General features: G+C 39.1%; 1 protein-coding gene across 1 annotated transcript; it reads right to left on the bottom strand.

The window, feature by feature from the left end:
* Window positions 1-19,808: 19,808 nt before the first annotated feature.
* On the bottom strand, window positions 19,809-20,357 carry LOC139187868 (uncharacterized). Its single transcript, XM_070804477.1, has one exon. It carries the CDS (start codon window positions 20,355-20,357, stop codon window positions 19,809-19,811), a length of 549 nt encoding a protein of 182 aa, XP_070660578.1.
* Window positions 20,358-24,645: the final 4,288 nt, after the last annotated feature.

Below are 24,645 nucleotides of genomic sequence, written 5' to 3'. Positions count from 1 at the left end.
TCTTACATGTTTGTACGATTGTACGGACAAACCTTGAACCTTCACTTCCGTCCTCAGATCGAACCAATGGAGACCATATTCAAGTTCTTTGCGAGCCTAGGAACCCATTGATACTCTTATTTGGGCGTTAATACCTCATTTTCCCGAGAATCCGAGAACCCAGTTTTGGGTTACTGTTCATGCACTCGTGATTTCGAAGTTTTTATGAGATTTTAAGCTGATAGTGAGCTTTAGGACGTCTATGCAAGGCTCGGAGAAGAAAAACAGAGTGTTTTGGACGTCAGGAAGTTGAGTTCGATAAGTTTCAAGTTTGGCCGGATTATTGAAGTTTCTCCAGCGAGATTCCGTTGGTCTTATGTCCCCAAAGTGGTAAGGTTTTGTTCCTCTCATCCTAAGATTTAATTTGGTATAGATTTCGTGAATTTTGGTTAAAAATCGAAAAAGATATGAAGGTTTGATTATTTTTCTAGAAACCGGCACCGGTGACGATCTCTGACGATCCAAGGAAGACGAAGGGGAATATTCCGTCAAGTCTGATGGAATATTCTAATGACGTCAGGTAACGTCATTAATTTTTTTTAAGGTTTTAACGGAATATCCTAACGGCAGTTAAGTTTAAGTTAGGGTTTGGCCGCGCGTGGGTGGTCGGAATTTTTTTCTAAAAATTTTAGGATGTTCCTGAGGTTGAGTAGATCATGGTCGTATATTCAAGTACCCCATTTGAACAATGTATGAGAAGTTATTTCCTAGTTTTGTGTATGTGCTTTAAATAATGTTTATTCAGTTATTTTGTATATAGGTGAGACCTATCCTGAGGACGAGCGCCATCAATCGAGGCTCGGGGGCTACAACCATTCGACATATCAGTGAATGGGCTTTTGGTTTTCCGTATATACCTATATACTTGATTTTTCCCAGAAAATGAATTTGAATGAAATTACGTTTTGAATTGTCATGCAAAGTATCTGTCTATTTTAGTATGCATTAGTAGTTGCATATATTTATGAGTAGTGTTGCGGACGCACAGGTAAATGCCACGTATGAGATTGCTTCAGTTATGTGAGACATGATGTGATGTATTGAAAGCTCATAAACCTGCACCCCGGTGTTAGTGCTCCCGCCTTGAGTTAGGGCACAGTCATTCACGTGATGTTCACCTCCCACACCCATATGCTCACCTTGGATCCAAGTTAGGTACACAAGCTTGTCGTACATACCACTCTAGGTGGTTACGACTCATAGGTGACCCGCGATTATTCGAACAGCCTTCACGTAATCGTAGCACTAGAGCATATTTACTTTACACCTCGTCTTGTCGTACAGACAAGTTTAGGTGGTTTCGACTCGTGTGCAGGATTTGATTTGATGTGATTGAAATTGGTTATGCGTTATATACTCAGCCGTGCAGATTAAGTTAGAGGGATTTGGCTTATGCGATATTTGACATTGATATATTTTGCCTGGATTACTTATAGCATTGCATTGAGATACTTTGGCATGGTATACTTCTATGGATTTTCATCTTGAGTATGATTTCTGATTCAGTTTATTATTATTATTATTATTTTCTAAGAAACTATACAAGTTTTACGGTGAGGGGTTAGAACTTTTGAGAATTGAAATGATTTTGAAAAACTTTGTTTTGGCCCACTCAGCTTTCTGTTTTGCGCCCCTCTAGGTTTTAGGTGAAAGTGCTTTGGTGGCTCGTGGGGATTTCAACGATGATTCTAACAAAACATCATAAATGTAGGATCACCCTTAGGTGTGGTTTATTTAGTATTTGTCCTGCTTGACTTTATCTAGGTTATTTATGCTCTGGTTGTGTATTTCACCCTTAATCTCGCACTAGCACTTCTTTATCTTAGCTAGTTCTGCTAGTAGTTTGGTTTTTATTCCTTCGAAATTCCCTTATATCTTTATTGTTTCCACATTGTGCACATGGTTACATCACCCCCACGTGACGGCTAGCATGCCTCGATCTAGGTCAGTTTTGTCACATCCTGGCCCAGGCCCCCACCACATCCCGAGCTCGACTCTACCGTAGCATGATATTGTCCGCTTTGGGCCCCAACCACGCCTTCATAGTTTTGTTTCTGGGAACTCACATGAAAACTTCCCAATGGGTCACTCATCCTGGGAATGCTCTCGCCCGAACTCACTTAACTTCGGAGTTCCGATGGAACCTGAAGCCAATGAGCTCCCAAAAGGCCTCGTGCTAGGTAGAGATCGGAATATACATATAAAGCTTACAGGATCCTCACTCTTGGGCGATGTGGGATCTTATAATCCACCCCCTTAGGGGCCCAACGTCCTCATCGACACACTTCAGACCGGGGATTGGCTCTGATACCAAATTGTCACATCCCAGCCCGGGGCCCCACCACATCCCGAGCTTGACTCTACCGTAGCACGATATTGTCCTCTTTGGGCCCCGACCACACATTCACGGTTTTGTTTTTGGGAACTCACACGAGAACTTCCCAGTGGGTCACCCATCCTAGGAATGCTCTTGACCGAACTCACTTAACTTTGGTGTTCCGATAGAAACCGAAGCCAGTGAGCTCCCAAAATGCCTCGTGCTAGGTAGAGATGGGAATATACATATAAAGCTTACAGGATCCTCACTCCTGGGCAATGTGGGGTCTTACAATTATAATACTATTAGAAATGGTTACAATAAAAGAATTCAAACATTTTGATTGAATAAATGGATAAAAACTATGTAAAAATAAGAAATAATAAATGGCAAAAGAATGTATCCATATTGTTAAAACTTTTGAGAACTTTTATGAATTGAAATGATTTTGAAAAGCTTTGTTTTTGCCCACTCATACTTTATGTTTTGCGCCTCTCCAGGTTTTAGCTAAAAGTAATTTGGTGGCTAGCGGGGATTTCATCGGTGATTCTGACAGAACATCGTAAATGTAGGATCACCCTTGGGTGTGGTTTATTTAGTATTTGTCCTGCTTGATTGCATCTAGGTTATTTATGCTCTAGTTATGTATTTCACCTTTAATCTCGCACTAGCACTTTATCTTAGCTAGTTATGCTAGTAGTTTGGTTTTTATTCCTTCGAAATTCCCTTATATCTTTATTTCTTCCGCATTGTGAACATGGTTACGTCACTCCCACGTGACGGCTAGCATGCCTTGTAGAGATCCACGTCCTGTATATCTTGAGAATTTCTAATTATTTTGATGTCTTCTGTCAGAACTATGCCGCCTCGTAGAGATCCACGTCCTTCTATTGAGCCTAGTTTCCCCGATATAACTCAGTTAGGGGAAGCTATAGCTAATGCCATTTAGTCTTCGCTTCGTCCGTCCCAAATGACACTTCTTGAGACTGTGTATAATCTGAAGCTGAATCATTTTATGGGGAATAAAGGACATGAAAGAGCGAAGATTTGGATCAATCATCTTGAGAAGATTTTCCATGTAATGCAGAGTTAGGGGAATCTTCCTCCTGATAGGTAAGCCGAGACGACTACCTGGTTTTTAGGTCCCGAACTTGCATCCTGGTGGAGACATGAGTCTTATCAGTTGACCCCAAAGGAAATTGCGGACTCAGAAGTATTTAAACATTTATTTCAGAAAAGGTATATTCCCCCTGAGTATATTGATCGCAAAAAACAAGAGTTTACTCAATTAAAGCAGGGGAAGATGACGACAAATGAGTATTATAGGAGATTCATTGACTTGTCTCATTATCATCCGAAGCTTGCTGCTAAGCCGGTTGAGATGCTCTGTCGCTTCATATTGGGTACAATGAAGAAATGACGTTCTATAGCAACCTCGACTCCTTGTGCCACTTACCAAGAGTTTTATGAGATTTTGTTGAGGATTGAGGACTTAGAAAATATGCCCAGCGAAAATGAAGAAGAAAAATAAAAGAATGGAAATCAAAGGCGAGATGATAAAGGTAAAGGTCAGTCTTCTCAAGAACCTCACAAGACTCAGAGCTTTAAGAGGAGTGAAACTAGTTTCAGTTCTTCTAGCGGAGGTTTTAGTGCCACTGGTAAGAAGAAAGGTGGTAGATTTTCAAGAGGTTATAGATTTCAGAGGCAAAGAGATGCTGGAAGAGTACAGATGTAATAATAGGCATTTTGGGGAGTGTAGGAGAGGTAGCAGTGGATGTTTTACTTGTGGGCAGATGGAACATAAAGCTATAAATTGTCCCTAGAGTCAGCAGAGGCCTCAGCAGCCTCCTATGCCACCACCAGCGCCAATCCAACAAGTTCCGGGGTCTGCTAGTTATGGTCAGATGGGTCAAGGTGGTGCTTACCATTATCAAGGCGATCTCGCTCCTTATGCTTCAGGCAATATCAGTATTTGTAGGATCCCTATTACCAGAATGGGTATTCTCAGTATCCTGGAGGTTATACATCGTATCCTTCCGTTCCAGCTGTGGATCTCAATGGTATCAGAGAGGACAACCCCAGCAAGTAGAGATTGGTTCAGTAGTGCAGAATCTTCAAGACAATCTGGTCAGCCAAGTCAGGGACGAGGTGTGCAAGGGCGAGGTAATTAAGCTATTAGCAGTCGTGGGGGACGGCAGCAAGCCCAGGGACGTATTAATAATATCTCTCTGCAAGATGCTCAGAATCATCCAGCTTTGATCATGGGTACATTAAACATTCTTGGTCACTTTGCTAGAGTTTTAATTGATTATGGTGCTACGCATTCTGTTATTTCTCATATATTTGCTCAAGTGACGCAACCTCATCCTATGCCTCTAGGGTATGATTTAGAGTTTGCTATGCCTAGAGGGGAGAGATGTTATGTTGATTATGTATACCCAGGATGGCCAGTGATGGTGGAGGAGGTAGTCATGCCAGCTAATCTTATCCCGTTAGATATTGTTGATTTTGATGTGATTTTAGGCACAGATTGGTTGCATTATAATCGTGTCAACATAGATTGCTATGGGAAAATAGTTACTTTCCATTGTCCTGGATTACGTGAAATTACTTTTATGGGTGATCGTAGTGGGGTGAGGCATGGTGTTATTTCGGCTGTAAGAGCAAAAAGGTTGTTATCAAAAGGTTGCCAATGATATTTAGCTCATGTAGTGCTGAATGATGTTGCTTCAAGTAGTGTGGAAGATGTTCGAGTAGTCAGACATTTTCCTAATGTATTCCCTTATGATTTACCTGGATTACCGCCAGACCGAGATGTGGAGTTCACTATTGATTTGCTTCTAGGTACGGATCCTATATCTTTGACTCCGTATAGAATGGCTCATGCTGAATTGAGGGAATTGAAAGTCTAGTTGCAAGAATTAGTTGATAAAGGTTTTATTCAACCTAGTACTTCACCCTATGGAACTCTAGTTTTGTTTGTAAGGAAGAAAAACGGGACTTTAAGGCTATGTATTGATTATAGGCAATTGAATCGAGTAACGATTAAAAACTGTTATCTGTTGTTGCGTATAGACGATTTGTTTGATCAGCTTCGAGGTGCCTGTGTGTTTTCTAAGATCGATTTAAGGTCTAGTTATTACCAATTGAAGATCAGCAGTGAGGATGTCCCTAAGACTGCTTTCATGACTCGTTATGGTCATTATAAGTTTCTAGTGATGCCATTCAGATTAACGAATGCACCAACAACTTTCATGGATTTGATGAATCGAGTATTCCAACCATATATATGAAGGGAAATCTATGAGATTCATGTGGGATTTCTAATGACTAGCATGCATATACAATTCAAAATTTATATACGAAAGCAACGGAAGCAATTATCACAAAATATCAAAGCTATAGTCATGCAAATCCCCTTCAAGGTTCATAGGTTTATATATGATGCATCAAAACATTTAAGTTAAGAACAAAGTGTAGGAATAGATCTATACCTCTTGATCTAGATTTTAGACCAAGGATGGACCACCTTCAAACCCTTTGTTCCTTGAACTCCTTGAGCCTAGCCTCCCTCCTTGCCTCCTCCACTTTGTTAGTATAAGTGCTCCTTTGGTTCTCCTTTACTCTCCAAAGTAGAAGACCTCTAAAGATCCACACCCACTAGTGTAGTGAGATGGATGGAGGAATGACCAAAAGGGAGATAAGATGATTAGCTCACACTCCCTAATGGTGGCCGGCCTTTGGGTGTTTTAGAGAGATATTTTCTTTTTCTCTTTTGTTATTTTAACACACAAAAACCCTATTGAAAATTATCTCTATAAAGTTCCTTATATAGACAAAAAGAAACCTAGTCAACAACTTGACTTCCACTCTCTCCCTTTCCCTTTAAGTGGCCGGCCTTTAGTGTTTGGTTTGGGCTTTGGGCTTTTATTATTTCAAGTCATCCTATGCTTGAATAAAAGCCCAATGGGTCTAGGCCCAATGGGCCCAATTAAACCCGAACGTTTCTTTAAGCCCAAAACGATCTTATATCGCTTTTATGATTTCATTAGACTTTCTAATTAATCACAACACTTAATTAATCCAATTAATTATTCCCATCATCCATTAGTGGTATCGCTACAAGAGTGTATCGGTGTACAATCATTTTAGGTTCTAATTAGCAAGGCAGTGAGGTGATTGGCACCAATCCAATTGATTATATTTAATCCAATCACTTAGTGAATTAAAACTTCCTTTTAATTCACCTTCTTCTTTGACTACTACATTTAATCATCTAGAAGAACTCACAAGCCATGAGTGACATCTAACCATATATCATGGCTACCCAAGCTAATGTAGAATTTGTTCGGAGAACCTATTCAGTTGGAATTACAATGTAATTCGATCCTTCTCTAAAACAATACTCTCAATCACATCATTAGGGTATGGATATATTATGTCAACCCCCTAATGTGATTATTCCTTCTTATATGATTCAATTGAGTCGTATAGGAACGCTTTCCTTTATTACGCTCGATACTTCGGCCGAAGATTCCCGAATCATATCTTAGAGTATTCTTCCTCTCTTAACGAAGATTAGAGATTCCTTGTTGCGCATTCACTTGCCTTCATTACTAAGTGGCTTAACCTCAACTATGCCATGGACACCCGCGAATGGGGTGACTTTGACATAATCAAAGATCAAGTACTTAACCATAAGACAACGACGATGCCTCAGGTCAAAGGACTACTTACATTATTCCAACCATAAGAGTTACTTGCTTGACATGTGAGTAGACCTCCATGCAAGTACTCTCGTTCGATTGTGTTCAGTGAACTCATTCCCTTAATGAGCACCTACATACTTGTCTTAGTGTCACTACACGAATGGGATGAAACTTTCCATCCTTCCAATTGAAGCGGACATAGTATGTACCGGTCTATGCATTGTCAGTTTCCTTCCGACAATCCTATGACCATGAACCTTTTGGACATGATGGTTATGTGAAGAAGGTCTCTGTAGTCTAACATCATTAGATTACTTCTTCAACCGATCCATTGTCCATGGATTCACTATTTAGGACATATATCGTTCATTTAGATAGTCCTAATTAGTATCTTTGCCATTTGATGTATAAGAGTCATCTATACATCCATTCATTTGTCCTGAAAGGTTTCTTCCAAAGATTGACTTTCAGGGCATATTTCCAACAATATAGACACGTTTGTCATTGTTTTTATTGATGAGATTTTGGTATACTCTAAGTCTAAAGCAGAGCATGTTCGAAATCTTACTTTGGTGTTGAAGAAATTAAGGGAACATCAGTTGTATGCTAAGTTTAGCAAATGTCAATTTTGGTTATATCTAATGGCATTTTTGGGACATGTCATTTCTGCTTAAGGTATTCAAGTGGATTCTCAAAAAGCGACAGCTGTTGAGAATTAGGAGCAACCTCGAACCATCACTGAAGTACGGAGTTTTCTTGGCCTAGCAAGCTATTATAGACGATTTTGTTAAGGATTTTTCAGTCATTGCTTTGCCATTAACGAGGTTAACTAGAAAAGAAGTTAAGTTTGAGTGGGATGATAATTGCGAGCAAAGTTTTCAGCAGTTGAAGTATTATCTCACTCATGCACCTGTTTTGGCACTCCCAAATGATAGTGGTAATTTTGAGGTCTACATTGATGCTTCATTAAATGGCCTGGGTTGTGTGTTGATGCAACATGGTAGGGTGATTGCTTATGCTTCACGACAATTGAAGCCTCATGAGAAGAATTACCCTACTCATGATCTGAAGTTAGCAGCAATCATCTTTGCTTTGAAGATTTTGAGACATTATCTTTATGGTGAGAAATGTAAGATCTTCACAAATCATAATAGTTTTCAATATCTTTTTACTCAGAGGGATCTTAATCTTCGGCAGCAGAGGTGGATTGAGTTGCTTAGTGATTATGATTGCACAATTGAGTATCACCCTGGTTGTGCAAATGCAGTGGCAGATGCACTTAGTAGGAAGACTCCAGTTAGACTTAATGCCATCTATGATTGTCATGTTCCTCTTCTTGCGAATTTGAGGTCCACTGGAGTAAAGTTAGGAGTGGAAGATCGAGAGGAATCCTTACTTGCTAATTTTCAAGTCAGGCCAATTTTAATTGATCGTGTGCTCAAAGCCCAGATGGATGATGAAGAGACCCATGAAATAATTCAAGCGAGGAATCGAGGGAAGAAAAAAGACTTTAGAATTCGAGAAACTGATGGTATGCTTATGCATGAAAGTAGAATGTATGTGCCAAATAATATGGAGTTAAAGAAAGCAATTCTTGATGAAGCACATATTTCAGCTTATGCAATGCATCCAGGAGGTACAAAAATGTATCATACCATTCGACCATTTTATTATTGGCCAGGTATGAAAAGAGAAATTGTTGAATATGTAAGTAGGTGTGTCATTTGTCAGCAAGTCAAAGTAGAAAGAAAGAAGCCTTTTGGATTGATGCATCCACTTCCCGTTCCACACTGGAAATGGGAAAATATTACTATGAACTTTGTGTACACGCTTCCTCGTATACAGAATGGGTATGATGGTATTTGGGTGATAGTTGGTCAGCTTACTAAGTCAGCACATTTTATTTCTATGAGGGAGAAATATCATTTAAGCGGATTAGTTGAATTATTCGTATTGAAGATTGTGAAGTACCATGGAGTCCCAATTAGTATTATCTCAGATCGTGATCCTAGATTTACTTCCAAATTCTGGATAGCATTCCAAGAAGCTCTTGGTTCGAGAATATTTTATAGTACAACATATCATCTTCAAACAGATGGACTATTAGAGAGGACCATTCAGACGTTGGAAGATATGTTGAGATCTTCAGTGTTGCAGTTTGGTGACGCTTGGCATAAGCGGTTGGATTTAATGAAATTTGCCTACAACAACAACTTCCATTCCAGTATTGGTATTTTACCTTTCGAGGCTCTTTATGGTAAATCTTGTCGCACACCCTTATGTTGGTCAGAAGTTGGTGAAAGAGTTTTGGTAGGTCCTGAGATAGTGGAGGAGACTACATAGAATATTCAGGTGATTAAGTCTAACCTGAAAACAGCCCAGGATCGACAGAAAAGTCTAGCAGACCGACATGCCACTAACCGGATGTATAATGTAGGTGATTGGGTATTTCTGAAGCTATCACCATGGAAAGGTGTTGTGCGGTTTAAAAAGAAAGGCAACCTGAGTCCTACGTACATGGGACCATATATGATCACCGAGCGAGTCGGTGAGATTGCTTACAGGAGTGACTTGCCTCCAGAGTTTTCCAAAATGCACGATGTTTTTCATGTCTCTATGCTTCGTCATTATGTCTCAGATCCTTCTCATGTGATACCTCCTCAACCCCTGGAAATTAATTTAGATTTGACTTATGATGAAGAGCCAGTGACTATTTTGGAATGGAAAGATAAGGTTCTGAGAAATAAAACAATGCACTTTGTGAAGGTTTTGTGGGGAAATCACTGGTGTAGGAAGCCACCTGAGAGACGAAGGAGCATATGAAAGAGATGTATTCGTGCTTGTTTTATGTTTATTAGTGGGTTGCATTTATTGTGTAAATTTCGAGGACAAAATTTTCTTAAGGCGGTAGGTTGTGACAGCCCGTCCCAGACATATATATTATTTATCCTCGAGAGCGTGGAAATTTCTACTAAACCCTTTTTATTATTGAGTTGTGTGTGTATAAACTAAGGTTTTGGACCAATAGGTTCTATTCCTTATTATTTTGACCTAATTAGAACAAAAGGCCTAAAGTTTTGGTTGATTGATTGCAAACTGGACCACACACATACCCTCACCCTATCCCGTTGACTCTTTTTCCTCTCTCTCGCATTTTTTTCCATGTCTATACGATTGTACGGACAAACCTTGAACCTTCACTTCCGTCCTCAGATCGAACCAATAGAGACCATATTCAAGTTCCTTGTGACCCTAGGAACCCATTAATACTATTATTTAGGCGTGAAAACCTGATTTTTTCAAGAATCTGAGAACCCAGTTTTGGGTTACTGTTCATGCACTCGTGATTTCGAAGTTTTTAGGAGATTTTATGCTGCTAGTGAGCTTTAGGACATCTTTGCGAAGCTCGGAGAAGAAAAACGAAGTGTTTTGGACGTCAGGAAGTTAAGTTCGATAAGTTTCAAGTTTAGCCGGATTATCGAAGTTTCTCCAGCGAGATTCTATTGGTCTTAGGTCCCCAAAGTGGTAAGTCTTTGTTCCTCTCATCCAAAGCTTTAATTTGATATAGATTTCGTGAGTTTTGGTTGAAAATTGAAGAAGATATGAAGGTTTGATTATTTTCTAGAAACTGGCACCAGCGACGATCTCCGGCGATCTAAGGAAGACGAAGGGGAATATTCTATCAAGTCTATCGGAATATTCTAACGGCGTCAACGAAATATTCCTAACGGTAGTTCGCGCCTTGGCCGACACTTCGGTGGTCGGAAATTTTTTCTAAAAATTTGGCTGGTATATTCAAATACCCCATTTGAGCAATGTATGAGAAGGTATTTCCTAGTTTTGTGTATGTGCTTTAAATAACGTTTATTCAATTATTTCGCATATAGGTGAGACTTATCCTGAGGACAAGCGCCATCAATCGAGGCTCGAGGGCTACAACCCTTCGACATATTAGTGAGTGGGCTTTTGGTTTTTCGTATATACCTATATACTTGATTTTTCCCAGAAAATGAATTTGAATGAAATTACGTTTTGAATTTTCATGCAAAGTATCTGTCTATTTTAGTATGCATTAGTAGTTGCATATATTTATGATTGGTGTTGCGGACGCATAGGTAAGTGCCAAGTAAGTTCATAAATTAAAGATATGAGATTGCTTCAGTTATGCGAGACATGATGTGATGTATTGAAAGCTCATAAACCTGCACCCCAGTGTTAGTGCTCCCGCCCAGAGTTAGGGTACAATCATTCACGTGATGTTCACCTCCCACACCATATGCTCACCTTGGATCCAAGTTAGGTGCACAGGCTTGTTGTACATACCACTTTAGGTGGTTTCGACTCGTAGGTGACCCGTGATTATTCGCACAGCCTTCACGAGATCATAGCACTAGAGTCTATTTACTTCACACCTAGTCTTGTCGTACAAACCACTTTAGGTGGTTCTGACTCGTGTGCAGGATTTGATTTGATGTGATTGAAATTGGTTATGAGCTATATACTCAGCCGTGCAGATTGAGTTAGAAGGATTTTGTTGATGTGATATTTGACATTAATATATTTTGCCTGGATTACTTATAGCATTGCATTGAGATACTTTAGCATGGTATACTTCTATGGATTTTCATATTGAGTATGATTTCTGATTCAGCTTATTGTTATTATTATTATTTTCTGGGAAATTATACAGGTTTTATGGTGAGGGGTTAGAACTTTTGAGAATTGAAATGATTTTGAAAAGCTTTGTTTTTGCCCACTCACACTTTCTATTTTGCGCCCCTCCAGGTTTTGAGTAAAAGTGCTTTGGTGGCTCGCGCGGATTTCAACGGTGATTCTGACAGAACATCATAAATGTATTATCGCCCTTGGGTGTGTTTTTTTTAGTATTTGTCTTCACATGATTACGTCACTCCCACGTGATCATGCCTCGATCTAGGTCGGGGTGTGTCAATTTTGTCACATCCTGGCCCGGGCCCCCACCACATCCCGGGCTCGACTCCACCGTAGCACGATATTGTCCACTTTAGGCCCCAACCACGTCTTCACGGTTTTATTTCTGGGAACTCACACGAGAACTTCCTAGTGGATCACGCATCCTGGGAATGCTCTCGCCTGAACTCGCATAACTTCGGAGTTCCATTGGAACCCGAAGCCAGTGAGTTCCCAAAAGGCGTCATGCTAGGTAAAGATGGGAATATACATATAAAGCTTACAGGATCCTCACTCCTAGGCGATATGGTGTCTTACAATTATAATACTATTAGAAATGGTTACAATAAAAGAATTCAAACATTTTGATTGAATAAATGGATAAAAACTATGTAAAAATAAGAAATAATAAATGGCAAAAGAATGTATTGATAGTGTTAAAAAAATTGGTACATTTCACATATGTACATTAATAAAAAAGAATGGGTACATTATAAATAAATTAGGGTACATGTAAAAGTTTAAAAAATTATGAGTACAAATGAATGTTTAAAAAATATAGGCCCTAAAAGAAGTTAATACATGGGTACAAAATAAAACTAAAAAGAAAATACTGCAAATTTTTAAAAAATATTGTAAATGAAAAGTGGGTACAAACTAAAAATATAAATATGTGATACAAAGTTTAGGCATAAAACATAAATATACCATATGTAATTTTTCTATCATAGATTAAATATACAATGTCACGTGACGATAAACACATGGGTACAAACACAAATAAAACTTTAAAAAATATGGGCACAAAAAGAAACTAACATATATGGGTACAAATTAAAAATGAAAAGAAAATTGTACAAATTAAAAAATATTTGCAAATTAAAAATAGGTACAAACTAAAAATAAAAATATATGATAAAAAATTTAGCCATAAATATAAATATACTAATTGTAACATTTTTAACACTAAAGGAATATATTGAAAAGTAAAAATATTTTATTATTCAAATAATTAATGATGTTATTAATACCCAAGGTGTCACAGCCCGTCCCGAGATTTTCTTATTAAGGACGTGAAAGGACGAAAGTACCCTTGACGTTACTAAGGTAAGTGTTGTGACATGTTTTGAATATTTCCTATTCCCTAAGCTTTTGGAGAAATAATTTAAGTTGGATTAATTTTGGATGGTATTTTTTTGTGCGGTTAGGGATTAAAATTGGTATGTATGGTTTTGGTTGGACCACATACACACACAGGACCTCTCCCCTTCCCCCGTGCCTTCTCTCTCTCTCCTCCCTCACGACTCTCTCAATCTCTCACTCTCTCACCCTCGAACGTACGGATGAAGCCCAAAACCCTCAAACTTCCATGGATCGACGCCAAAAACGTATGAATCTTCATCCTTTCAACCTCCTGAGTCGATTGGTGTTGGTTTTAGGAAGTGAAACCTTCGAAATCACATGAAACCCGAACCCCCATTTTATGTCACTATTCATGCAATCGTAATATGTCGATTTTCAGGGAATTCTAAGCTTGTAGTGAGCTTAGTGAGGTCCCAAGGAAGCTCGGAGTGCTTCGTTTAAAGGTTTTGGACGTCGGGATCACTGGGTTCGACTTTGGCCGGTTTTCTTGGAATTTCCACGATGAGATTTCGTAGTTTTTAGAGCTTTAAACTAGTCTATCGTGAAACTACATGTTTAGGGCTTCAAATTGATATAAAATTCGAAGAAAATGGTTGAGAAACGAGGGAGAACAAGGCAATTGAAAATTGCCCAATTTTCCAGCCACCGGAAAACTCAGTCCGGCGAGCATCGAGGAAGAAGATGCACGTGGGGGCGCGTAGGTCCGTGCCACCCACGGCGCGTGGGGGCCCGTGACAAGCCCAAAAATTATTTTCAAAATATGTCGACGTCCGTGACGTCGAGTAGGTCACTGTGGTATATTCATATACCCAATTTGAGCACCGTATGAGAAGTTATTACGAATTGTTGGTTATATGCTTTAAAATAACGTTTTTATAGTTATTTCGCATATAGGTGACACCTATCCCGAGGACGAGCGCATCCAGGGACGTCCCGGGGGTTACGACCCTTCGACTTATCAGTGAGTGGGCAGTATTTCTGTTTATACCTATATACTATTGATATGTTTCCCAGAAATTGAGTTTGAAGGAAAATACGTTTTCAAATGCCATGCATGCATGATATAAGTTATATGAATTGATAATTGATGCATATATATGTGAATTGGTGTTGTGGACGCACAGGTGAGTATCAGGTGAGTTTATGTTATTCATGTGCATTGTTGATATGTATTATGTTGATAGCTCATAACCTGCAATCATGGTGTTAGTGCTTATATTATTCACCTCGCACCGCACGCTCACCTTGGATCCAAGTAGGTGCATGTCGTACAGACCATGAGAAGGTTCCGACATGTCGTACAGACCATGAGAGGGTTCCGACTGATAGGTGACCTTAGATTGTGTACACAGATGTTTGATGAGAGAAGCACTAGAGCGTATTATTATTACACCAGCCTTATCGTACAGACTACTTCAGGTAGTTCCGATGTATATGCAGTGTAGTGCCGTACAGGTCACCGAGGTGACTCCGGATGGATTTGATGTTGAGCTATAGAATTAACCGGACAGGATCAACTGCAGGGTCTCCAGTTAATTCATTATTTCACCTGTTACATTGATGCATCATTCATTCTGTTTTTGAAAGTTTTTAACATGGCATACTTTCTGGTTTTTAAGAAAGATTGACGATTTGAGATAAATGAAAAGTATTATGCTAGTATGCTATTTTCTGGGAAAGTATACAGGTTTTACAGCGAGGGGTTAGAAATGTTTTAAATGAAAGGTTTTCGCAAAGTTTTGTTTTACTGACCCACTCAATTTTGTTTTGTGCCCCTCCAGGTTCTAGTTAGCAGTTGGTGGCTCACGAGGCTTTCTTCGGTGTTCTGACAGACTCTCCTAATGTAGGACTCACCTGCGGGTGTTGTAACTTAATTATAGTCCTACTTGACTGCACCTAGTTGCTTATGCTCTGAAATTGTGTGTTGCACACTTTAACTCTCTCTCTCTCTAGCATGCTTTTGGTTATTCTTGCTAGTAGTTGGTTTTTATTCTTTCGTAATTCTCTTATTTTGCTTCCGTACCGCACTTATGGTTACGTCACGCTCACGTGACAGCCAGCATGCCTTGATTCTAGGATTGGGGTGTGTCACAAGGACCTTGATCAAAAATTAAAAATGAATAGGATTTTAATCAATGAAGTAACAAAAAGAAGGATGTGAACCTAATTACTCCATGTATAAACTTACAAAGTACACAAGTCTAAGAATTGTAAGCCCTTGGCTTAAGCCAAGTTGTGAAGAAAGAAGTAGAAGCTAGTCGTATCCCATTAGTACAAGTTTCCGGAAATGCAAAGTGTTGGAAGTATGCCCACAAAGCCACTCATTTGATGTAAATAGCTTTTGGAATAGTTAATGTATTAAACTTTTATATGTTTAATGAAGGGCAAAGCTTATTGTTAATCACTATTTATTGTATCATGTGTTTAAGCAATAAGGGTATTTGATCTAAGAGATAAGTGATTTAAGTAAGTTAGATTAACGAGACCTTTCTCTTATGTTCATTCCTAAAACGTTCCTAGCCATAGGATTGCCAATTGGGCATTGACAATCCGCTAAGGTTGGTATGTGTTATGTCGACTCAAGCATGAGTATGACTAGTCTCAAGTCATTTAGTGTTGGACACTAAGACAAACACATAGGTGCTCAAAAGAGTAATCGAGTACACTGAACAATGATCAAAAGAGAGTTCGAACATACATGTCACGTAAGAACTCGATAGTTTCAATATGCAAAGTAGTGCTTTGACCTGAGGCATCATAGATGTCTAATGGTTAGGTCCTTGACCTTTGATCATGTCAAAGGCATTCCATTGGAGTGTCCACGGCATTGTTGGGGTCAAGCTATCTAGTCATGTAGGCATATGAATGCACAACAAGGGATCTCTAACCTTCCATGCTGGAAGGAGAATACTCTAAGATATGATTCGAGAGTCTTTGGCCAAAGCATATGAATATGACTTAGGAAGTTTGTTCCAAATCATATTTAATTGAATCATATAGAGAAGTATCACATTGGATAGTAGACATGAAACAAACTATCATTCAAACAATGTGATTAAGAGTATTGTATTAGAGAATGACCGTATTGCATTGTAGTTGTAACTGGATAGGTTCTCCAACCACTTCTAATTAGCTTGGGTAACCATGACATGCTGCTAGGTGTCACTCATGGTTTGTGGAAGCCCTAAAGATTAGCAAACACTAATTTTAAGGGAGAATTGAAATGTGGTTTCAATTCACAATCAATCGTTAAGAGTAACAATCGCCCACTACCTCGCTAAATGGAACCTAATGGATCGTACACCGAGTAAGGATGAAAGTGAAGAAATCAATGAAATGGATATCCAATTAAATGGTTTGATTGAAAAATGGTCAAGGTTAATTAAATAGTTAATTAATTATACGAAATGTTCGTATTGGGCTTTTAAGTTAGTTTTGGGCTTCGGGGCCCAAAAGCGTTTTGGTCCACAAGGCCCATTATGTTTAAGTTGTATGACAACCAAAACAAAATGGGCAATTAGCCCAATAACCAAGGGAAGGCCGGCCATTAGGGTGAATGTTGCAAACTTGGATTAATTACAAGTTTGCCACTCACTTGTAATGAAGTATAAAAGCAACTTTATAGCTTTATTTTCATTAGGGTTTTTCTTTGAGGCAAAGAGGTGAAACATTTTCTCTCTTTCTCTCTACAAAGAGGCTGGCCACTTAGAGGAGATTAATCTAGCAATATTTTCTTCTCTAAGTCATCCATTTTCATCTTCACACCTCACCCTTGGTGTGGAGACTTAGAGACACCAAACCTTTGGTGTTTTGGAGATCCTTTCCTTACATCCTCAAGGACCAAAGTAGCACAAAAGGAGAAGGAAATCACAAGCAAGATCCAAGGAGCTTGGAGGTGACTTGAAGGCCCTCCACTTGGGTGAATCCCTTGTGTAAACAAGGATGAGCTTCAAGGGTAAAGAATCTCTAAATTCTTCATTCTCTTTAATGTTGTTAAAGAGTCTTTTGGTTCACCATATACTAGGCTTTGAAAGTCATGGGTTTTATGAATTGTTTTTTGAATGCATGCCTACTTTAATGTGTTAATAGTTTGCATGTGTATTCAAATGTTCTTACTTGTTCTTGGCTAGGACAAAATTTTTCCTTCACAAAGGTCATGCAACACCACCAAAGACGGACGTTGATTAAGGCTGCCTAAGGACATCTCCAACCGATGAAGGGTCAAAGGGCTATATTTAGCCTTATAGCTCTACGAGAAATTATATTTTAATGAACAGTGCCATGCCATATTTTATACCATCTCCAACCGAGGGGCCAAAGAACCATAGGCCAAATATAGCCTGACACACCCCAACCCGAATCAGGGCATGCTGGCCGTCACGTGAGGGTGACGTAGCCATATGCACAGTGCAGAATCAATAATGATAATAGAGAATACAAATAAATGAAAACCAACTCATAAGAGTACTAGTTAAGACAAGTGCTAGAATATGTGTGAATACACAATCAGAGCATAAGTAGCCCAAGTTTAGTCCAGAAAACAAGTACTAATTAAACGACACCCAAAGATGCCTTACATTTTTTGATAGTCTGTCAGAACCTCCAATCAATGCTCGTGAGCCACCAACGAGCGAGCTTATCAAAAACCTGGAGGGGCGCAAAACAGAAAGTGTGAGTGGGAAAAAACAAAGCTTTTCAAAACCATTTCATTTATCAAATGCTCTAACCCTTCGCCGTAAAACATGTATAATTTTCCAAGAAATGGAATATAAATGAATATATATATATATATATGTATATCAATTTATGCTTCACGTATCCATGTTCATAAGTATGCCATGACAAATATATAACAGAACGAGTAACTTAGATGAAAATAAGCTCATTGATCAAATCTAGCCGGAGTCATCAAAGGTGACCTGTACGGCACTACATCTACACACAAGTCGGAACCACCTGTAGTGGTCTGTATGACAAGACTGGGTGTAATATAGTTATGCTCAATGCTACACTCTCATGATAGCTGTGCGATAAATCGCTAATTACCTACGAGTCGGAACCACCCTTAGTGGTCTGTACGACAAGATTGTGCACCTAAATTGGATCCAATGTGAGCATATGGTGCGAGAGATGACATCATATACAGTCCTATCATATCTCTAGCTAAATCACTAACACCGGGGTGCAGGTTTATGAGCTCAATGTTTTTCAATTAATCACAACTGTTATTCACATTCGAAATTCATAAACTCACATGGGACTTACCTGAGCGTCCACAACACAACAATTATAGATATATGCAAACATCATATGCATATTCTAAATGTAAAACATTTGCCATGGCAGTTTAAATCATAACTCATTTAAATGCATTTTCTAGGAAAGGTATCAAGCATATACATATATACTTAAACCCAAAAGCCCATTCACTGGTAGATCGAAGGGTCGTTGCCCCAGAGTCGCCCTTGACTACGCTCGTCCTCAGAATAGGTCTCCCCTATATGCGAAACAACTATAAATACGTTAATTAAAGCACATAGACAAAACTAGTTAATAACTTCTCATACATTGCTCAAATGGGATGTTTGAATATACCAAAGTGGTCTACACAACCTCACGAACTCCCCATATTTTTAGAAAAATTTTCCGACCACCCACGTGCCGTCACACGCCGGCCAAGGCACACCAGACATGCTAGGTACATTGACGGTAACCCTAACGGCGTTAGGGAATATTCCGTTAAATAATAGCATATATCGTTAAAACTAACCTGACACTGTTAGAATATTCTGTCAAAGTTGATGGAATATTCGCTCATCTTCTTCCTTCGACTCCGATGACCGTTGCCATCTTCGAAAAACTGGAAATTCGAAAAACCTTGATATTTCAATAATTTCTTAACCGAATTACCTCAAATTTGTCCCAAAATGAAGCTTGTAACTAGAAGAACAAAACCTTACCAATTTCAAGGCTTGAAATCCACGAAATCTCAATGGAGAAAACTCGATAATCCGGCCAAAACTTACAACTCGTTAAACTCAACTTCCCGACGTCCAAATTACTTAGTTTTTCTTCTCCAACCTTCGTAAGGACGTTCTAACGCTTCCTACAAGCTTAAAATTTCCTGAAACATCCATAATTACGACCACATGAACAATACCTCAAAACTGGGATATCGGTTTCTCTGGTTTTCGAAATTTTCAAGTCCTAAAAATGGTACGAATGGACTCAGGAGCTTGTAGGGAACAAGAATATTACCTTTTTAACGTCGATCCGTGAAGAAACAGGTTGGTTCGAAGATGGTCCGTACAATGGTACAGACGATGGCAAAAATCCGGGAGAAGGAGGAGAGAGGGAGTCTCAACGGGTTGTGTTTTTATGTGTGTGGTCCTAATTGCCTACCAAATAACACAAACAAATTCCTTTAGTTCCAAATACTTAGGAATAAAAAGGATTGGTCCAAAATAATTAGAACTTAGCATATTGGTCCACCACCCAAGTCTAAACCACACCACACAACTCAAAATGTCCAAGGCATTTAAGTAATTTCATGTCGTCGAGGGTAAAATAATAAACATATCCGGGACGGGTTGTGACAATCTACCCACCTTAAAAAATTTCGTCCTCCAAATTCATACACAACAATACATCCACTAATAACCATAAAACAATCATGGATACATCTCTCTCATTCGGTCCTCTGTCTCCCAGGTAGCCTCTTCCACGGAGTGATTTCTCCACAAAACTTTCACCAAGGGCACGGTTTTATTTCTCAAAACTTTATCTTTCCATTCCAAAATAGTCACTAGTTCCTCGTCGTAAATCAAATCCAAATTAATTTCCAATGGTTGAGGAGGAATCACATGTGAAGGATCTGCAACATAATGACGAAGCATAGAGACATGAAAAACATCGTGCACTTTGAACAACTCTGGAGGCAACTCAAGTTTATAAGCAATTTCACCGACTCGCTTGGTGATCATATATGGTCCAACGTATCTAGGACTCAGCTTGCCTTTCTTTCCAAACCACATAACACCTTTCCATGGTGATAGCTTCAAAAATACCCAATCACCTACATTATACATCCGGTCAGTGGCATGTCTGTCTGCTAGACTCTTTTGTCGATCCTGGGCCACTTTCAGGTTAGACTTAATCACCTGAATATTCTGAGTAGTCTCTTCCACTATCTCAAGACGCACTAAAACCCTTTCACCCATCTTTGACCAACATAAGGGTGTGCAACAAGATCTACCATAAAGAGCCTCGAAATGTGACATACCAATACTGGAATGAAAGTTATTGTTGTAGGCAAATTCCATTAAATCCAACCATTTATGCCAAGCGTCATCAAACTGCAACATTGATGCGCAAAATTACTTGACACACAAATTAAACCCTCTTTTTGACAATTGTAGTATAGATGTAAGTAGGGTATCGTTCTAGGCCGGGGATTAGGAGGGATTGCTAATCTATTCTAAATTAATTTAAAAATATTAAATAAGACTCAAGGACACAAAATTAGGCTAAAAACTCTAATAACTCGAAACACACTTAAAATGACTCAAAATAATGAAAACAATTAAATTAAACACTAGGAACTGAAATGGACGGAAATTAAATTAAAAGACTAACAATAAAGAAAACTAACTAAATAATATAATTTAATAATGGATGGGTGTTTGGTTTTGATGAAAAGTAAATTAAACTTAATTAAATTACAGAATTGACAAAAACATAAAATTAAGGTGAAAGGATAAATGACGGACTAGCTAGAGGGTTCTTCTCCACACATGTTATACTTGCATACAAAATGATTTCCAGTTGTTCATTTAATAAATTGTGAATCTCAATACTCCAGATTAACCGTGAACAGCACTTTTTTAATCTTCAAGTTTTCCTTAAGTTATTGAATTGGACGGGAAAACGCATACAACAATTCAAAACATTCTTCAAAAGTCCCCTACGTGAAAAGCACAATAGAGATACAATCAAAGATCATTAGACTTTGTGAAAACTATAAGCATTGACGAGGCATTCGTAACTATGAAAAGCATGATACTCTTGCCAAGAATTCACTTAACACGATTGTGGATAACAACCTTCACTACTTGTGAATATAAGTTCATAACGATTAGGTGAAATTCACTTATATTCTAGCATCAAATTCATGCATGTAAATTAAGCGTGCACTCTCAACCAACATACACAAATCAGTTTTTATACGAACGGATAAGTAAATTGAAATCACAACTTATGAAATCACAACCGAAGGTAATCAATTCATATTACAGATATAATCATGGCTTTGAATTAACCTCTAGCCAAAATCAGTTTATTTACACATTATTAAAAATAGAAATAAAATAGAAGTTTGGAAAGATTTAACCGAGAGAGAAAAAGATCTTCTGTGCTTCTGCGCAGTTCTCTCCACTCTCCTGCACGTCAACTCCTTGCTGCCTTCTATATTATCTCCCCATGCTCACGCTGCTATCCTCCTGACCTCCCACGCTGCCCAAAGGGCAGCCCTCCACAATCTTCACGCTGACAATTCCCTGGACTCCCCCCTACTCAAGTTGCCAAATGGCAGCTTTCCTCTGGACTCTCTCCTATCCGTGCTGCCAAGGGCAGCGTCCTTTCCGTGCTGCTCCACTGACCTCACCTTCTTTGCACCACCCCCGTATCTCCACGTCTCTTCCCCCCCAGCTGCCAAGGCAGCTACTCTCCTTTCTGACCTTCTCTCCTTCCTGCGTCTGTGCGAGCTGCCCAAAGGGCAGCTCCCTTCTCCCGCTCCAAGACCCCCCTACTGACTTCTCCCGCTCCCCCTTATCTCCCCCCGTTCTCACCCTGCTGTAAAGACAGCCCCCTCCTGTCCTCCGCACTACTCCCTTTATTTTTTTATATTTTTTTCTTTCTTTTTTCTGGCCAGCTGCAAAGGCAGCCCTTTCCATCCCCTTTCACGTGCACTCCTCTCCTTCTTCCTGACCTCCCGCGCCTCACTTGCCTCGTCAGCCTTCCACCTGCCTGCTGCTGTCAGTCCTTCTCTTCAGTTCACACTTCCAAATGGCAGCTTCCCCCCCCCCGTGTCACACTGCCTTGCGTCCGTCACTCCCTTCTCACGCCCAGCTTCTTTTCAAACCTGCCCTCTATTCTATTTTCCTTTCCGTCAGTCTACCCGCGTCAACCCCTCTCTCCCCTCGTTTTCTCTCCGCAGCTTCACGCTGCCCAAAGGGCAGCCCTCTGCCTTCCACCAATTCCCCCCCCGCGTCTCTCCTCACATGCGTCTGCTGGTCTCCCTGCACTGTACTGCCCTGCCCGTGTCTCTCCTCTTTCTTTTTCTTTCTGCTGCTGACCTATATCCCTTATTTTATTTTTTCCCCTCTGGCAGACTCCTTGGATTCCTTCTTTTCCAGCTGCAAAGCAGCTCTCCCTCTTGGATCCCTTTCACGTTTTCTGCTTTTCTCTATTGCTCACGCTGTCTCTCCACTTCTTCTATTTAATTTCTCAGTGCTTTCCACTTTCTTCTCCTACAAACACAATAAATTAAAAGTATCATAAATACTTAAAGCTTTAACTAAATTAGACAAGACAAGAAAAGAAATATAAAAGGATGAAATATATAGTTTAAATATTGGTTTATCATTTAGCGTCACAATGGGTTGGCAATATTGTAATTTAAATTTGCTTTTGACGAATTTATTACATAAAATTTCACTTGTTCTATTTTTATTTTCTTTGCATAACAAATCCTATAAACACAAAAATAACGTAAATAGCTCAAAAATATAAGGAACTAACTAAGAAAAGACGAGTGAATTCGAAGTAAAAATATATATAAATATGATCCGATCAAACATCGAAGTTCTCAGCATATCCTCCAATGTCTGAATGGTCATCTCTGATTGTCCATCTGTTTAAGGATGATATGTTGTACTATAAAATAATCTCGAACCAAGAACTTCTTGAAATGCTATCCAAAACTTGGAAGTAAATCTAGGATCACGATCCGAGATAATACTAATTGGAACTCCATGGTACTTCACGATCTTCGATACAAATAATTCAACTAATCCGCTGACAGAATACTTCTCCCTCACAGGAATAAAATGTGTTGTCTTAGTAAGCCGATCAACTATCACCCAGATGCCATCATAACCATTCTGTGTACAAGAAAGCATGTACACAAAATCCATAGTAATATTTTCCCATTTCCACTATGGAATAGGAAGTGGCTACATCAACCCAAACGGCTTATTCTTTTTAGCTTTAACCTGCTGGCAAATGACACACCTACTCATATATTCAGCAATTTCTTTTTTCATACCAGGCCAATAATAAAATGGTCGAATGGTATGATACATCTTTGTACCTCCTGGATGCATTGCATAAGCTGAAATATGTGCTTCATCAAGAATTGCCTTCTTTAATTCCATATTATTTGGCACATACATTCTACTCTCCTGCATAAGCATACCATCAGTTTCTCAAATTCTGAAATCTTTCTTCTTCCCCTCATTCCTTGCTTGAATTATTTCCTAGGTCTCTTCATCATTCTTCTGGGCTTCGAGCACACGATCAATTACAATTGGCATAACTTGAAAATTTGCAAGTAAGGCTTCCTCTCGATCTTCCACTCCTTACTCCATTCCAGTGGACCTTAAATTCTCAAGAAGAGGAACATGACAATCATAGATGGCATTAAGTCTAACTAGAGTCTTCCTACTCAATGCATCCGCCACTGCATTTACACAACCAAGGTGATACTCAATCGTGCAATCATAATCACTAAGCAACTTCATCCACCTTCGCTGCCGAAGATTAAGATACCTCTAAGTAAAAACATACTAAAGAATCTTATGATTCCTAAAGATCTTACATTTCTCACCATAAAGATAATGTCTCTAAATTTTCAAAGCAAAGATGATAGCCGCTAACTCCAGATCACAAGTAGGGTAATTCTTCTCATGAGATTTCAACTGTCTCGAAGGATAAGCAATTACCTTACCATGTTGCATCAATACACAACCCAGGCCATTCAAAGAAGCATCACTATAGACCTCAAAATTACCACTATCATCTGGGAGTGCTAAAACAGGTGCATGAGTGAGATAATACTTCAACTGCTGAAAACTTTACTCACAATTATCATCCCATTCAAACTTAACATCTTTCCTAGTCAATCTCGTCAATGGCAAAGCAATGACTGAAAAATCCTTAACAAACCGTCTATAATAGCCTGTTAGGCCAAGAAAACTTTGTACCTCAATGACGGTTCGAGGTTGCTCCTAATTCTCCACAGCTGCCGCTTTTTAATAATCCACTTGAATACCTCGAGCAGAAATGACATGTCCCAAAAATGCCACTTGATTCAACCAGAATTAACATTTGCTAAACTTAGCATACAATTGATGTTCCCTTAATTTCTTCAACACCAAAGTAAGATGTTGAACATGGTCTGCTTTAGTCTTAGAGTATACCAAAATGTCGCCAATAAAAACAATGACAAAT

The sequence above is a fragment of the Malus domestica genome, chromosome 09 (assembly GCF_042453785.1).
Source record: "Malus domestica chromosome 09, GDT2T_hap1".
Classification (NCBI taxonomy): Eukaryota; Viridiplantae; Streptophyta; class Magnoliopsida; order Rosales; family Rosaceae; genus Malus; species Malus domestica.
Note: the sequence above shows the minus strand (reverse complement) of the source record. Positions and strands in the feature narration are given on the sequence as shown.